General features: G+C 45.3%; 1 protein-coding gene across 6 annotated transcripts in view; it reads left to right on the forward strand.

Annotated features, from left to right (window-relative positions):
* The window catches only part of MPPED2 (metallophosphoesterase domain containing 2), a 162594-nt gene extending 149721 nt beyond the window's left edge, over nucleotides 1-12873 (forward strand). For all 6 annotated transcript variants that reach the window (XM_074372217.1, XM_074372214.1, XM_074372216.1 and 3 more), the window contains 3 exons: nucleotides 5434-5549; nucleotides 8745-8858; nucleotides 11458-12873. In XM_074372217.1, coding sequence (XP_074228318.1) covers nucleotides 5434-5549; nucleotides 8745-8858; nucleotides 11458-11576 — 349 coding nt within the window. In that variant the 3' untranslated portion in view covers nucleotides 11577-12873. The remainder of the gene's footprint in view (nucleotides 1-5433; nucleotides 5550-8744; nucleotides 8859-11457) is intronic.
* Nucleotides 12874-17222: the final 4349 nt, after the last annotated feature.

Below are 17222 nucleotides of genomic sequence, written 5' to 3' on the forward strand. Positions count from 1 at the left end.
CGGGTTCTGCCCAGGTGAACTCCCTTTTTACCTGCCCTGGACTCTCAGCCCAGAGAGGCCAAGTGCCTCTAATTCTGAGAGCAAGGGGGAGGGTGCCTTGAAAGCACCCGCAGCTTCCTTCCATCTGAGTCTTCGGTCCATTGGCTTCAGGCAGCTGAAGTGCCCCCCTCCTTTCCAGGACTTTCTAATTCCTGTCTGGGAGGGGCGGCCGTGGGCTCCGATTGGCCCGACTGGCAATAGGGTGCTTTGTGGGACATTTTCTTACAAGTTGGTTCCCATGTGGCATTTGTTAGTCACAGCTAATTATTAAGTCCTTGGCCGAGGCCGTAGACATTGTTCCCTAGGATTCCTCCCTCCTCCTCCTCCTCTTTCCCCCCTCGCTTCCCCATTGCTACAAAACAAAACTCATTGTGGGGCTCTGGAGGTTGGCTGTGCACACATTTTCCAGTGAATCCCTGATGGGCTCACAGCTTGGGGTTTCATGTTTCAAGTTGAAACTCAACTGGATAAAGCATTATTCATTGATGCTGACACGTATGGTCTCTGCTCTGTGCTGTTCTTTCTCCTACACTGGACTTGGTCCCTTACAGGCAGTTTAAGTAATTCGTTGAGGGCAATTCGCAGCATTTACTCAGAACATTGATAGTCCTGCACAGAATGATAGAATTCGAAGATTTCTAGACCACGGAAAGATCATCAAGTGCCAGGTTTTTGCCAGCTGTGCTCAGAGGCATAGGTCAGAAAGGAGGAGGGGGCTGAGTGAGTGAGCAGGTTCCCAGCCCCTTCCTCCCCATCCCCCAGCAAGAGCGCCCTGGCATGTCCCTGCTTTGGATCGGGGGCTTCTGCATAAGATGTCTGCAGCCTAAAAGCATTCCTGAACTCCTGTAATCGCATCCACCCACTCATTCATTGCTCAGGTAAGGAAACCGGCCCACTGAGGTCCTTCTCTTATCTAAGGGTCCTGCGAGTTAGTGAAGTGATGCCAGAATGTGAATTAGCATGGTGGTCTCCCACCTCTCTATGCCCCATTTATTATGCCATATGGGGATAATTCTGGAGCCCCTCGTGGGCTGCTTTTCCCATTTCCTGGTCACTGTCTTAAGGAAAAAGCCTTATGTGGAGGATCTAGAGGAACAGAAAGCACCTCAGAAAAGCCATACCAGTATTGTTGAGGTCACCTAACATTTGCATTAAGGGTCTCCTCCATCACCCAGTGCCATGGCACCTGCTGGAGTTGCACAGTGCACAGCCTAAGAGGCTGTATGGTTCAGTCCTGTTTACTTTATGAATGTTGAGAGCCAAAACCAAAATTGGGCTGGAAGATTTTAGTTTGGCCTTGTGCAAAGAAGGAACATGGGCTTTGGAGTCAGCAGATCTGGGTTCAAATCTTGTCTCCATTACTTACCAATCCCGAAAACATGAACAAACTACTTGATGTCACGGATTTTCAGGCTTTCTATCTAAAAACAGAATGGCTAATACCCAGCTCAAGGATTGTTACGAGGAATTAAACGTAATAGTCTGTGTAAAACCAAACTCCGACGAAGAGCATCTCAGGGACTTGATAAATGTTCATTTTCCTATAACTTAACCTCTCTCTCGTTCTCACACACATACAGGTTGAAGTCAGAATAAAAGCCCAACATTTTCAAAGTTTACCCTTAACTTGGAAACGTCTGGATTTTGTCACAAGCTTAACATTGACCAAATAAAAGTTAAGGTATCTGTAGACCATGGGCCTGTTTTAATCTTTTACAGAGCACTTGTAAAACTGAGCATTTCCTGAGAGGGGATAGGGCTGTGGGTTTCCAAGAGAAAATTCTGCGGCTGGAAACGGGAAAGAGTGAAAAAGTTAAGTCCTGTTTGTTTGACTCTGGAAGCCCCCAGGATATCCTGGGGGTTCCAAGGCTGGCTGCTCTCGGACAGACTCTGGCAGTGAAATCAGAGCCCCTCATTGTACCAACTACTTGGGTGTGCTTGGGACTCTTTCCAACCCTTCTTTATTCGCCATTCAGGCGGGAACCATAGGCCCAGAAGCTTGTTTTCAAAATCTAGGAAAACAGATGTTTTTGCTTATTTTTCTCTCTCTCATGCCAGAACGCTCACTGAGTTTTCATTGGATTCTGAACTGGGCATTTTTTTTTCTTTTTACTCTTACAACAAATCTTGGGAACGGGGGTTATTATTGTAACATAAAGGGGAGAGATGGACATTCCAAACTGGGAAAGCTCTATTTTAGACTCGAATGAAAATGCTTAAGATCCTGAAGGCAGGAAGTCCTCGGAGGTGAGAGAGAACAAGGCTGACCCCTTGAGCGCGGAAGGAGTCTACCTGGCGTCACCCCCAGGCAACGCGGGGTCCATCCCTGAAGGACTGGGGTGAAGGGTGAGCACAGCCTTTTCCTTGGAAGAAACCTGAAGCACTGCGTCTAGCTGAGCAAGAAGACAGTGCGGCTGTGGGAGAGCTGTGCTGATGGACAGATGCCGGGTACCTGGCGAGGGTCAGGCCATTCACAGTCCCGCTGTTTTGTTACCTGCCCAGAGAGCTCAGGTGTTGTGTTCATTTTCCGTTGCTGCTGTAACAGGTCACCACCAATTTAGTGGCATATAACAACCCATATTTATTACCTCACGTTCTGTTGGTCAGAAGTCTGACGGGGGTCCCTCTAGGCTGAGATCCAGGTGTCGGCAGGGCTGCGTTCCTTTCTGGAGGCCCTTCTGGTGCGTTTGTTTTCTCTCCTTACCTCTTCCCGCTTCTCGCCGCTGCCCACACTCCTTGGCTTGTGCTCCTCTTCCTTCTTCTTCAAAGTCAGCAACAGCAGGTGGGGCCTCTCTTACGTGGCATGGCTCCAATCTCCTCTTCTGCCTCCCTTGCCCACTTTAAGGGACCCTTGTGGTTCCACTGGGCCCACCTCAGTAATCCAGGAGAATCTCCCTCATTTAAGGTCAACTGATTAGCTCCTGAACTCCACTGGCAACCTTTTGATCCCCCTTTGCCATGTAAGGAAATATATTTATAAGTTCAAGGGAACAGGACGTGGACCTCTTGGGCATCTTGGGGGGTGGGTAATTGTTGCCTACGGTAGATACATAGGTCATGTCTACCCTGAATGTAATAACTGTGTATGTTAGGACTCTTGCAGTTGCAAGAAACAGGATCGAACTCAAGCTAACAAGAAGAAAAGGGTTTTGCTGGCTTATATGCTTGGAAGGGAAACACAATTTGCTTCAGGCACAGCTGGCTCCCCACGCCCAACAAGGTCATCAGGGCACTCTGTTCTTTGCGATGGTTTGCTTCTCAGGCACAGGCTGTCTGCATGGTGGCTAAGCTAGCTCCTAGGCACTGGCAGGCTTACGTAGCTCTCAAGACTCAGGGTCCCAGAGAGGAAACCATAACTTCTTTTTAGGTAGCACCAACAAAATCCTGAGGGTGACTCTCACTGGCCCAGCTTGAGTCATGTGTATCTCCCTAGACTACTTGCTGTTCCGGGAGAGGCAGTACGTGCTTCCCTCTAGAGCAGGGATGAGTCCGCCTTACCAGAGCCCAGGGAGGGAAAGGTACTGCAGAAGAAATTGTTTCCAAAAGAGGGGGAATGAGCTGGGCAGGCAGGACCCATGGGTTTGCGCTCCAGCGTCTTATGGCTGGATTTCAGAGCCGTGCAATTGATGTATTATTCCAGTTCAGTGCTCCTTTGACTTCAAGCAGTAAGACTCTCAAACTTGAAAGAGTACAGAAGAGGGCTCCCTCAGGGCAAGCAGTAAGTTAATTCAGGTAATACGTAAGAGGTCTAAAAAGAGGAATTGCATGGTGGTTAAGGTCTGGGTTCGGGGACCCAACTGATTGGGTTTATGTCCAGTTTATCGGTTGTGTTTACTTGATGTCTCTGTGCCTCGGTTTCCTCATCTGTAAAATGTGGTTAATAATAGTACCCGCCCCATGAGCTTGTTGTGAGGTTTAAATGTGTTAATACAAATAATGTGCTTAGACTCGTACCTTGAATAAACACTCAAATAATAGCTTTAATGATGATTATTATTATTACATTGCTATGGTTATTACAAGTAGGTTTCCCAAGGATGACTTAGGGACTTAGAAAGTGGTTAGGAATCAAGTCAGATGCTTCCCTGGTTTCTCTTTTTCTAGCTGAGGTCACAGTCTCTGACCTCTGGAACTTACTCTCTCAACCACCTCAGTGGGAACTGAGGCTCTCGCCTGTAACGTGGATTTCAGGCGCCATCCTTCCATCTCTGGCCTTGACTGTACATGTCCACACCAGATGAATGCTGGTCAGTGTTTCTGAGGGCAGAGTCTCCAGGGACTGATTAGTCTGGCCCCTGATCGGCTGTAGATAGTAAATGCCCCCTGTTTGATTAGCTGTGACAGACCGGGTGCCCTGGTGCACAGGGTTACCTCTCAGTAGGCATGGCAGGGGCATGAAGGGAAGAATTGGGCTTAGGCGGAAATTTAACCAACTTATAGCAAGTGGGAATTTTCCTACAGAACACAAGAGAGTCAGTTTCAACAAATAATGGTTACATCTGGATGTTTGGGGAGAGGACAGCAGTGGGCACTGTTTCATTCTGGTGTGATTTTAGCCTGTAGTGTTTGTAGAGAGAAATGGATCATTCTCCTGTTATGATAGTGGTGGAGACATTTTCAGCTCCATTAGAAATGCTCATTGGATGGACAAAGACCCCATTCATTTCTACAGGGAGCATCGATCTCAGAAACTCATTCCTGGAGCAGAAGTTCCTGAGAGAATGGAGTACTCACATTCACTGTCAGGAGAGGGGATTCCAGAGGGAGCAGGGGTGTGCCCAGAAATCTTCCCTTTGGTGACAGGAGGAAAATTCCACAGTGGCTTTTTGTTCACTGTGTCCCCTCTTACCTTTCAGAGCCCCCCGTATTTCCTCAGTATTCTCAGTCGGGAATGTTCAGAACATCTCCATGTGCGGAGGGTTTTGCCTTCAGAGCACACACTTGTCCTTTTCTCCAAGGATTTCAGTAAGAATCCTTCTGGTGAAGCAGTTCCACAGTGATAAGGAGGAAGAAAGGGTACTGATGGAATCTCTAAGCTCTCAGGCACTACAGGAAGGGCGGAAAGTCTTTGGATCGGGGCGGGGCATCTTTAGGAAGCACTGAGATTTGGGGGAAGACAAAGCATTGTTAAGGTTTTGATAGAGGTCGGCTGGCAGAGTCTCCACTGTAAAGGCACCTGTGCCCCGTTCTAGTTGAACAATTCGTGGACTCCACGCTTGCTTTCAAATGGATTGGTTTTGAAGCAGTCAACAAAAAAGCATCCTGCTGCCAGGGCCAGTCATCAAAACGAGAAAAGAGTGATGCAAACCGTGGGGGAATGTGCGAGAGAGAAACATTGTAGAGCGGAAATGTGGTTCTGCTGACCTCATACCATGTCCGTTATCTCCCCCAAAGGACCCCGTGGTTTAATGGATGGGGCTTTAACCTCCCCAGAGGCCAGTCCCTGCTGGACAAGTGGAACCTCATCCCCGAGGGCATCGACATACTCATGACACACGGACCTCCTCTAGGTAAGTGAAGCAGAGGTGATCCTTTCGTCACACGTGATGCCTGTTTCCCCAGGCAGGATGAATCATGCTTCAGGGACATAATCAATTTCCTCCAAAGGAAAAAAAAAAAAGGTGAATACAAAAAGAAAAGTCAGTGTCTTTAAAGAAACCCAGTATAATAATTAAACTCAGCAGTTCTGCTGGGCTTACAGGTGTTCCTAAAATTGCATTTTTTGATTTAGTCAAGTCAGGGAAAATCAAATGAGTATGGAGCACCACAGTCTTTTGAGCTTGATAATGTATTCTAAGAACTGTATTCACCTTGGAGTGAGGGGGGTTGGGTGGGGAGTGGGAGGAAGACACAGACCCCCCCCAATCACAGGGCTTTTGAATGGCAATGACATGATGGAAACTCCTGTTCAAAGAAGCTCATTTTCCTTTTCTATATAATAGTGGAACCCAGGAGACCTTTCAAGTATGACATTCGCTAATTATACAAGAAAAGAAACCCCTTTTTTTAGCTAAGGTGTTAAGGACTTATGGTGAACTTAAAGATACCCATCTTACAGATGCAATGAGCCTGCACTCAGCATTCAAAGCTGCCTTCAGTTATCCAGACTACGGGTCAGAAGATGGTTATTTGATTTATATAATTATCTTCTAATTATTCGTGAGCTTGTTTGCGGTTTGGGTTAGCCACAGAACATTATTCTGACAGGACTACCACCTGGGTCCTTCCGTCTACCAGGTGTCTATGATGCCAGCCCCCTTCCTTGTCAAACTAAGGCATGCCCAGGCAATTCAGATGCTTCACTTTTAGTAAGAGAGTCTTCCTTTTTTTTTTTTAATTGTGTTGAAAACCACGTAACATGACATCTCTTCTCTTAACAAATTGTTAAATGTGCAGTACTAGCAGAGTTCTTCATCATCTTGGTTTGGAGAGAGGGGGAAAACACTCAATACAGAAATAAATGATTTTCACAATTTTTTCCTGTGGTTTGGGGTTGCTACCCATGCCAGTTCTCTCCTCTGTCAGCCTGAAAAAACAAACAAACAAACAAAAAACCTAACACCCAACCCCTAATGTGGATTTAATCCTTGCAGATACTTTCCCCTCCACACCACTCCGTGCCGCCTTCCTGCCTTTATCAGGGACGTGCTGTGTGTTTCACACAGAAACAGCGGAAGGGAGGACCAGGGCCAGAGCCATGGTGGCACATTTCAGGGATGGGGAGAAACCAGAGAAGGGGAGCCAGGTCGGTCACAGACGGGGAAGTTGTACAGATCTGCACAAGATCGGCACTTCCTGCCTTTTTCCAGCTTCAGAATCACCCTGACCTTTTTCCCCCCTCCCTCATACTACCCACTCCATACTTTACAAGATTAGACTTATCAGTAAGCTTTATCAAGTCATAATTAATTCATCTCCCTATTTTGCAGTCATTCGAGACTAACTAAATCATTCCATTGCCGGCTAAATATTCTGATCCACACGAGTTACACAGGAGACCCTCCAGAGACCCCATCCCAGCTAGCTGGGTCCTCTCCCTGGGCAGCCTGGTTGGGCGTGGGCATGGTCCCCCTCAGGCTGTTTACTGGGAGGGACTTGGACATCCTCAGCGTGGAAACATATACGAGCCTGAAGTGTTATTTGGAAGATAACTTTGAACACAATGGTTGATTCACAGACTTCACCAAGTCGTTAATTTTGGTACAAAAGCAAGTGGCAGCAGTAGTAGATCTGAATTAGCCTCCAGAGAATTCAGACACCCCTGGAAGTCTTACGAGAGGGAGGCTCCCATCCCACTGTTTGCAGTGAAGCTGGAGTAATCCGGAGAGGGGCTGTGCACTTAGCCGAGTAAGAGCTACATGCAGGAGTTCCAACTGAAAGGCCAGGCAAAGTTTTCATGAGGTCACGTTGAGCCTTAATCAGTGTTGTTGCTGGGGTTCTCGGGAACATTCTGGACTAGGAGGTGGGGGTGGGCACTAAGCCTGGCCTTGAATTCTGTCCGGCGGGGGAGGGAGCAGTGGCACGTGGGACTTCGCTATTAAGGTGCGAGCGGGACACTTTCTCAGGTGATTACATATGAGATGAGATATTTTCCCTCTTAAAGAAAAACACATGCATGAGAGAATATGGCAGTCACGGTGGGATTAAAGGTTTTCTCCCTCTAATTAGCAAAGTTTTGAAACCCCTGGTTGGATTTTTATTGGGCCCCCAACTTTTATCCGATGTTTATCCTGTAGTCTCTAACCACTCCCCACGTGCCAGCCAACGTGTCTTTATAGAGATGCTAGATCGTCATTTCTACAGTTTTGCCAAACAAAGTGCAAAAAGCTGGTCTGTCCCTTTCTGCCAGGTCACTCCCGAGTGGTAGAAGCCACCTAATGGAGCTGCGGGGTGGACCCCCCGACCACACTTTAGCCTTCTGTCCCCCTGCCCTCTTTGCACCCCATCCTGCCAAGGTGACTGGATTCCATTTGGGCCATAATCATTCAGGGAGCTGACTTTTGCCATAACTGATGTCAATTCTTATGGATTTTCTGCATTAGGCGTAGAACTAAGTGGCTTTTACATAAAGGTAGTCAGTTAGCCCCAGCTCACTGCAGGCCACCATGAGGTCACCAGGGTTGCCCTGTTGCTGAGAGGAGACCGGAGGACAAACTTGGCATTCCCAAGCTTTGATCATCAGGAACCACCAAGGGCTGAGAGCTGATGTGTCTAAAGAGAACAAGGTATCTTGTGGCCAGTTTATAGGCAGCCCCTCCTAGCCCTTTGTACAAGCTTGAAAGTAGTCTGCTGTAAGAGATACAGTAAAAAAAAAAAAAAAAAAAAAGAGAGAGAGAGAGAAAGAAAGTAACTGAATTGAGGGGAAAAGAGAGATTATAGGACTGCCGGGAATAAATGTCATTGGGCCCATGAAGAAGATTTGAAACCCATGGCTGAATAAATCAAATCCCTTACAGGAAAAAAAAAAAATGTTAATTAGCAGGAAGGGAAAAAAATGGAAACCAAAAAAAAAAAAAAATTCAAGAACCTCAAGAAGACAAAGTGACGAGTAAAAAGTTCCTTAAAAGCCATTGTGAGCTTTAATGGAGAGGCTAAGATTACAGATAATGTAATAAACCTTCTGTGAGTTACGGCTTCCTGAAAGTCTAAATGAAACCTTACCTGAAGACAGAAAATTAAGCGTATTGATTACATTTCGCCCTTAGGTTTTCGAGACTGGGTTCCAAAGGAGCTTCAGAGAGTGGGCTGCGTGGAGCTTTTAAACACAGTCCAGAGGCGGGTCCGGCCCAAACTCCATGTGTTCGGTGGAATCCATGAAGGTAAGGCCAGGAGGAAGGAGTTCACAACATGCTGAGTCATTATCCGTGACCTCGTTTCACAGTGGGGACCTGTTTACACTGGGGATAACTGGAGCAGTGGTTTCCAAACTCTTCTTACCAGTGGGACCCTTCCATGAGGTGACATGTTAGGACAGACACCCACATCCAAAGCTGTAAATATTTCATATGGACCTACTCTCTTTTTAAAGAGAGTGAACAGTAGGAAACCAGGCCTGGCCCACCTTTTGGAAAACCCAGCACTAATCCCAGAGAAATTCAGGAATCTCAGGGCTCTGGTGAAGAATGTTTGATAACCATGGCTGCAGAGCAGCCCTGAAGAAACAAAGGACAGATTTTCTCTTTAAGAGTGTCAGAAGAAATGGCCTGGATTTTAAACTAAATAACTTCTGTGGCCTCTTCCCGCCTATAAATATTGTGCTTCATATGGAAGGCACACGAAGACCCAGGAAGGCAAGACTTTTTCCAGAAAATAACCCCGGACACGCAATGAAAGAGCTGCAGGTAGACATTTCCTTACTCACCTCGGAAAACCGTTTTCGGACTTCTCAGAAGTAGTCAGCACTGTCAGCTCAAGCCGAGGTTAAACAGCATAATTAAATCTCCCCTAAATGGGAATCGGTCCAGTGGCCATTTTCTGCCTTTCAAAAGTAAGCTGGAATCAAGTTCACAGAACCTGAAAGCCTCACGGGAAGCTTCAGGGCTCTAGGTTTGTTCTGTTCTGACTTTTTCAAACCGAGGGTAACTGGGCCTTTGGACAGACACGAGGCTTCTGTCAGCAGGCCTTCGGTTTTCTGGCAGTGCAGGCCTCTCTGGTTATAGATCTTGGTGTGCTGTGGGTGCACGGACATGGGCAGCCTCCGTATTCCCTCCAGCTGCTGACTGTTCCCCAGAATTATTTGTGCATCTGCAGGTGAGGTGTTTAGGCCTGGCACAGTAAAAAAAGAGTTTGCTTTTCAAAGCCCACAAATCCAGGGGCTTTCTGGTTAGGCAGGTAATAAACAGCGTATTGAGGATCATCCAACTGAGGCCAGAGAAAACTCAGCTTTCGCCAAGTGCAGGCACAAGCCAAGTGGCTGGAAAAGGGGAGCTGGGGTAGCTCCCCGAGAGTGGATCTCATCTTGCCCTGACTTTGAGCCATACTCTTTGAAAAGGAGGGCACTTCTCTAGGGCATGACACAGGCTGGAGGGGAGCGGGATGGAAGATCATGCCTAAACTGCATTTCTGGGGAGCAGTTATCAGGTCTGAATTCCTGCATCATGCCTGTGAGGTTGCATTTCATCTTTTTTTTTTTTTAATCATTAATTAGCTTTAAACTAGCCAGACAATTGGGGAATTCCACTGCAGTCCCAAAATAATAAACTTGCTTAAAAGGGAGGAGATCATATTCAAATAAACTTGTCTCGCTTGTATTCGCTTAAGACAGCTGAAGAGGGCAGAGAGAGGGCAAATACCAACCTCTTGATGGAGAGAGATAACAAGACTTTATGACCCCAGAACTAAACAGTGCACATTTTAAATGCCTCTTTTCTTCTCTTAAGAGATTTTTCCATTGACCCTCATTAAGCTCTCTGCAGGCTGACTTGGAGAAATTTTAGCAAATGGAAGGGGAAAAAAAAATCTTATCAGTTATTTCTGTAAGTCCTGATAATTTTTTTTTCACAGACCTATTTTTCTATGCCATAAGAGCCTGATACACACGTAGAATTACAAACTGAATTGCAGAGGCTGTAAGACAAAATACAAGGTATCCAGGGGAATGTGCAAATTTGCAAACGTGCTAAAAATTTCAACACGTTAAAATGCATAAAAGGAACATACGTACCAAATACCCAGAGAAACTTTCTTCACTTTCTTCCAGTGGGTCACAAGAGATTTAGAATGCATATGGGAAGTGTTTTCGCTTGATCCAGTGTCCAGGTAGGCATAGGAAGCAGTGTCCCATGGTGATGTCTCTCCAGATCACTTGGACATTTGATTTCCTGATTCTTTTGAAGGAAACGGAACTCAGCAATTCAAGGAGGAAAAGATCGCTTATTGTTAACTTTCACTGAGGCAGTTTAGAGCTAATTTTATACATAAGGAAGCTAAGCATCCACCTCTCCCAGCTCCCCATGCAAAGCTCATCCCTTTCTCACCAGTCCTGAAGCCCATTTGGGGTTTGGATGATTGGATGCATTTTCCTCTGAGGAGTTTCTTATTGCTACTCATCCACCTTTCTAGAACTCAGTCGTTCATACAGGGCTTTGAAATGAAAACTATACTTTAAAAATAGGGGAGAAAAAAGTTTTTTCTTTATTCTCACTAGTAAAGAAATCACAGCCCCTCCCCGACAAATCTAGTGGTTAAATAAAGAAAAAAGAATCACTTTTCTTTGAGGTAGCAGATGCTCCCTTTTAAGAAATTAAAATCAAATCAGGAGGCAGCTTCTGAAAGCCGTCCCACCTAGGGGAGGCTGCACTGAATTTCATCTCACTGCCCACTGGCAAAGATTTTGTTGTTTTCCTTGTGTGATGGCCCCACGTTGAGTCACGGTCATCGGCATGCATTACAGTAAGTGTGACGCTCTTCTCTCCACAGGGTACGGCATCATGACCGACGGTTACACCACGTACATCAATGCCTCAGCCTGTACCGTCAGCTTTCAACCAACCAACCCTCCAATTATATTTGACCTTCCAAACCCACAGGGCTCCTGAAGCTCTGAACGTCCAAGTGGAATGTGAGGGAAGATCTAAAAACTGCCATTTTTCTAATTATAAACTTACATTCTCTTACTTGTTTATTTCCAGGTCCTGTGAGGTTTTTTTTTTGTTTGTTTGTAAATTGCTGGAACACAGATGATGCTAGAAGTTGTGCTTCTTGTTTTTTTTTTTTTTTATAAATGGGGCGTCCATTTGGAATCAAAGGAGCATTGTGAATTTGTAAAATGACTTCTCTTTTCTCCAAGGCCACGCCATTGTAAATTGTTAGTGTTCGCCAAAGGACAGCCAAGCTTTCTTTTGCAAAGGTGACAAAAGTCTTATTTTAATATGCTTTAAGCTGAAAAAAAAAAAGAAAAGAAAAAAAAAAAAAGAAAGAAACAGGTAGGCAGTGTTTTAAAAAAACCACCCAGATTTGCACAACTGTTGAAGAGTATTGTTTGAAGTATTTTATTTTTTGATGTTTTTGTTGTTGTTATTTTTCTTGGGAATGCTTCTTATTTTGCAGACGTGGCCCGGATGTAGAGCAATCTTTTCAACAAAAGTAGGCGCGGAAAAGACTTCCCTTCACTCTTACTATAAAGAAAGCTGTGTCAAGGGAAGAAAACGGCCCTCCTTTAAAGGATGGCTTAGCTAGTGAGATCCATATTGTGGTTATACAAGGTCTCATTGTTTGTTTGTTCTTTTAAATTATTTTAGCTTTAAAAATATGGAAATGGAATCTGTCAAGAGCAAGTATTTCATGCAGTAAAAAATAAAATGAGAGTGCAGACTCCTTTTTCAATATGGGTTTATATATATATATATAAATATTTTTTGTGTATTATGACTAAGTTAGGAGTTTAATATTGCCAAGGACAGTACAACTGTAAAGGGATGCTTGATAGCAGGGCATCAGAAGTCCGAAGGAACTGACACATTTTCTCAGAACTCAAGGTCTTAAAGAGCTTGAGTTAAATCTAGGTACAGTCGCAGGCGTGTATAGACTTAAATGGATGCAACGGAAGCTAACTAAAATAAGGCTTAGTTGTCCTTTATATTTAAATACCCTGAATTGTCTTCTTACTTCCTACCCACCCCCCCATTTTGCACTGTGTGTCGATGCAATCTTCGCTAGCACAAAATATTGTCGCTAATAGTCATTTCTGTTTTCCCATTGTAAATGCTGTTGAGCTTTATTCTATTTTATGTTATCTTGTTAATGAAATTTAGGAAAGCAGTTGTTTCTTTAAATTTATTGTGATATTCTATATCTAGCGGCCTTTATATGCAAATAAAACTGCAAGATTTTTAATTCCGTGCTGTTTGGAGGGTTGGCTGGTGGGAGGATCGTGCTTTCGTCTTGGGGAGGGAAGGATTTATTCATATGCAACCTCAGTACTCCCTTTTAGAGGAATTAGGATAAGTGACTTTTTTTTTCCCCAATTTTCAATAAATTTTTATTACCCTCCATTCACAGGCTGGCAGGTAGATCAATAAGGCACTCAGGGTACTCTTTCCTTCCATCACGCTGTCATCTATCTTGCTGTAGATTTTAGAGGGTGAAGATTTCTTCTTCGGCCATGGTAATTTCTACAGGAAACAGGGGCCATGCAGTGGAGGCTGGAGACGCTGTTGTGGGCGTGTGCGTGGTAGTAAGAGGGCAAACGAGTGGGTGATAGAGTAACCCCGGCACGTTCTCCTTTGTCCCCAGGAGCAGTTAGCATCTCCCCATCACTGTTTTGTTAATGATGTCCATCACTAGACTGCTGTGGCAGCCAGGAGGTGGCAGAGGGCAGGGTTGGGAAAGCCACGTTATGGCTTTTGCATTTTCTCTGGAAGAGCCATTGAAGAAAAGCAGCACAGTCTTGAATCTGCAAGTATATCCCGGAAGTCTGCGTTCCAGTCTTGCTATATTCTGACATATCTTCTGTCCTTCCTACCCATGGTGGATCCTTTGGTGTAATTCCTGAAAAGTATTCTTGATTTCAGGGGGAGGGTATAGCTCAGTGGTAGAGTGCATGCTTAGCATGCATGGGGTCTTGGGTTCAATCCCCAGTACCTCCATCGAAACAAACAAACAAACAACAAACCTAATTACCTCCTCCCCCCCAAAAAAATTTTTTTCTTAAATCGTGTGATACTGGTGAAAGGATAGACAAACAGATCAATGGAACAGAATGGAGAACCCATAAATAGACTCACACAGTCAACTGACCTTGGAGAAAGGAGCAAAGGCTATTCAATGGAGAAAAGATAGTCTTTTCAACAAATGGTGCTGAAACAACCTGACATCCACATGCAAAAAAAAATGAATTCTTGATTTCAGTACCAGCAGAGTACAGAAAATGTTCTAGGCCAGAATTCCAGCTCAGACTCACATGTAGTCATCCCAGGCCATCATAGTTGTTAATACTTACTAAGGGTCTTGGATGGCCACCCGGAGCCGGAGGTGGTCCATGACCATAGTAGCTAAGATGTGCTGTGAGAGGTTAACAACCCTTCTTTGACCTGTGACATCAGCAGAAGAGGGTCGTGACTTCAGGCTCATTCCCGGGGAGCTGGATTGAGTGGTAGAATGAATGGAAATTTCATCTGGTTACTGTACAGGGAGTTAGGCTCAGACTTCTGGAAAAGCTGGCTTTCCAGAGACAGGTGGATGATCGTGATGATAAGTGTGCGTGCACAGCCCTTGAGAGCACGTCTGGACACAAACTAATTAAGCTAAGCACTTACTAAAATTGCTTTCCATTGTGTGGGGGCAGGAAGCAACCCAGTCTGCTAAATCTACAGGGTAGACGGGCTCAGACAGGGCTTCCTTCAGCTGGTCCAGGTTCATCATGCCATACATATGATCTGCCTGGGGGTGGGGGAAGCCGAATGATTGTCCCAAGGCCCGAAGCTTTCTCCACTGGGCCTTCCAACAAGGACACATCTGAAATAGCTCTTACAAATCGGGTACTTTCTATCACCAGGCTAGTCTGCTGAAGGGGTCTAATTTTTTGTTTCTAATGCTCACAAAACCCTAGGAGAGGTGACATAAGCCCCAGTTTTTAGATAGGAAACCAAGGCTCCAAAAGTTAAAGAACTTTCTCTAGGAAAATGGAAGGTCTGTCTGACTCCATCTCCCATGGCCCTTTTCATTGCCTTGCCTCTGGAGTGGAAAAACTGACACCCTCCAAGTGCTGATATAAGACTGATGCGGGCCTGGGGATACTTCCTGTCCCTGCTGGAGCACACTGCACATGGCTTTGCAACAGCATCAAGTTGAACCCCGTCCTCTCTGCTTGAACCTCGGCACGGTGTGGTGCAGAGAAGCTCAGAGCCTAGAGCCAGCGTGCCTGCCCAGGTCCTGGCTCCATCTCTGACTGGCACTGATGCCTTTGGCTGGGTACTTACCATCTCTGTAGAATGGGGGTGGTGATGATGACGAAGTTGTTATATGATGCGTTATATAATGTAGAGATCGCCACCTGGCATCGAGTAAGTGGGGCACGTGTGGTTGTTAACTAAGGTCTTCCATGCTGCCTTGAGGTTTCCCACGTAGGACCTGCCCTGTTGACTTCTCACCCTCAGAAGCACCCATGGCATTGATTCCAAAAAGCGTGTTTGTTTGCATTCCTTGGAAACTATCACAAATCTCTATAAGAATATGAAGAATGCCAAGGGCGTTTGCGAGAGGCAGATAAGGGAGACTGACTTTTCCGTTTGGGTATCTTATTTTGCCAAATCCCATCCAATCTCAGAATAGGAAGGGGCCTGTATTCTTTCAAGTCGCTTTAAATGACACCCAAGGATCTCAGCATCTCTTGCCCTTTGGGTCTTTACATTTCATCTCACTAGCTTTTTCAAGCTCAATTAGTGGATTTTTTCCTCTACATTTTCTCCCAGTCCCCTGTTGTCTTACAAAGACATTGGGGTGGAAGGGTTGCTGAAATCCCCTTAAGAGGCAGGTCACTGTTATTCTGACAGGTGGCCAGCATTAAGCCTGCCTTCATCTCCATCCTTTAAGTAAATAAATACTGTGACCTAGGTCTTAAATAGGAAGAAACAGAAGCTGCGAGGATTTGGGATTTGTCGATGGCAGATAAGACACTTGCTGAGCCCAGAATAATGTCCCCCTCCCCCAACCCGCATCCATCAAGGACGTGCTGCTTCGACATAGTTAACATCCACATACTGTTTGGTTTCCCAGTCCCTTCTCTTGCCTCATTCCCACTTTCCTAAAGGTTTTAAGGTACTTTTTGTTTAATTATAAAACCACAGTGAATTCAGAGATTAAGTGAATTTGAGAATTTGGCTGTGAGCTGAGGCATTTGGAAACACTGCTGGGCATAAGGCAGGAGGTAATTGGAGATGGAGGGGGTTCCTGGACTGGATAGAAGGCTCTAAGCCCACTTCTGGATGTCAGCTTCTTAATGCAAAATGTTTTTCCTCCTGTGTTGTAGTGAAGTTTGCGGCATGTGTGTCCGCTCTCCGGCATGACTCTGCCAGAAGTTTAGAGCTTTTTTCCCTTCCTTTTCAAGATGTCATCTCTACCTTTCTGTCCCTATCCTGCCTTCCCATGAAAAAGAAAATCACACTGATTCAAAAGCCTCCCTCTTCTCTGGTACCCATATAAAGTCAGCTTCTACAGCTCATGAGAAGTTCAGAGAGGGTCAGTGGCACCACCATGGTCACACAGCAATTCAGAGAGATAGCCCACATTGGCATTTGGACTTTTTGAACGTGAACTGCTTTTTCAGGTTGGCATTTAGGAATAATCGAAGATGGGGAGATCAGTCTGACCAGGCATAATGTGATTTTGTAGCAGAAAACAAGTTGCTTTTATGGGACTTGTTAAACCAAATTATTTGAGGAAAAAAAAAAAAAACCCTCAGAATCTAATCTCCAAAAGTTCCCATGAGAGTTCACTCTCTTTCCTGTCAACCAGTCCACCTACAACTCCTCTGATGGGCACCCAGTTCCTCCTCCTGCAAAAGAGATGGGTACGTGGGTTCTGCTTTTTCTACCTCTGAACTTCGACAGCTTGCATTTTGACATGCACATGTATGTGCAGTCTGGGAGACGTTGGGCATTGGTAAGAAGCATCAGACATGCTTGTTTTCAAGCCCAGCCATGCCATGTGCCACCAGGTAGCGTTGGCTGAGCTGCTTTATTTCTCTCGAATGGGGACAATGGGGATATTTCCTTCCTGACAATGGATTTGTCAGAGTTGATATAGTAACACCAGTAGGGCCCTGGGCCCAGAGAGCTATTATAATAAATGGAAGATTTTATTACACTGCTACTTTCTTAAAGCCAAAGGAAAGGCAAAAAAAAAACATTTTGCTTATTTTTCTGTTAGTCAGAAGCCTTCGCCAGAGAAAGTGAATTCCTTGCATTGGACTGAGTCAGGGTTAAGTTGCTGCAAACCTTAGCCATATATAAATCAAGCTCCTTAAATTCCTGTCTCTCTTTCTGTGAATCACCTGACAAAACACTTGTGGCAGGTTCTTCTCAACACCTTCTTGTTTCCTTCCTGAATTAGGGATGTCTTACAAGACAAAAACCTTGAGGTAAAAGGCCTTTCACATCCGAGAGCATCTATATCTGGGTAACGGTGAAAGAGAGAAATGCATTTCCATTAGGAAGCACGGCCACAGTGGTCCTAAAAGCACGGGT

This window comes from Camelus bactrianus, chromosome 10 (assembly GCF_048773025.1).
Source record: "Camelus bactrianus isolate YW-2024 breed Bactrian camel chromosome 10, ASM4877302v1, whole genome shotgun sequence".
In the NCBI taxonomy this organism is placed as follows: Eukaryota; Metazoa; Chordata; class Mammalia; order Artiodactyla; family Camelidae; genus Camelus; species Camelus bactrianus.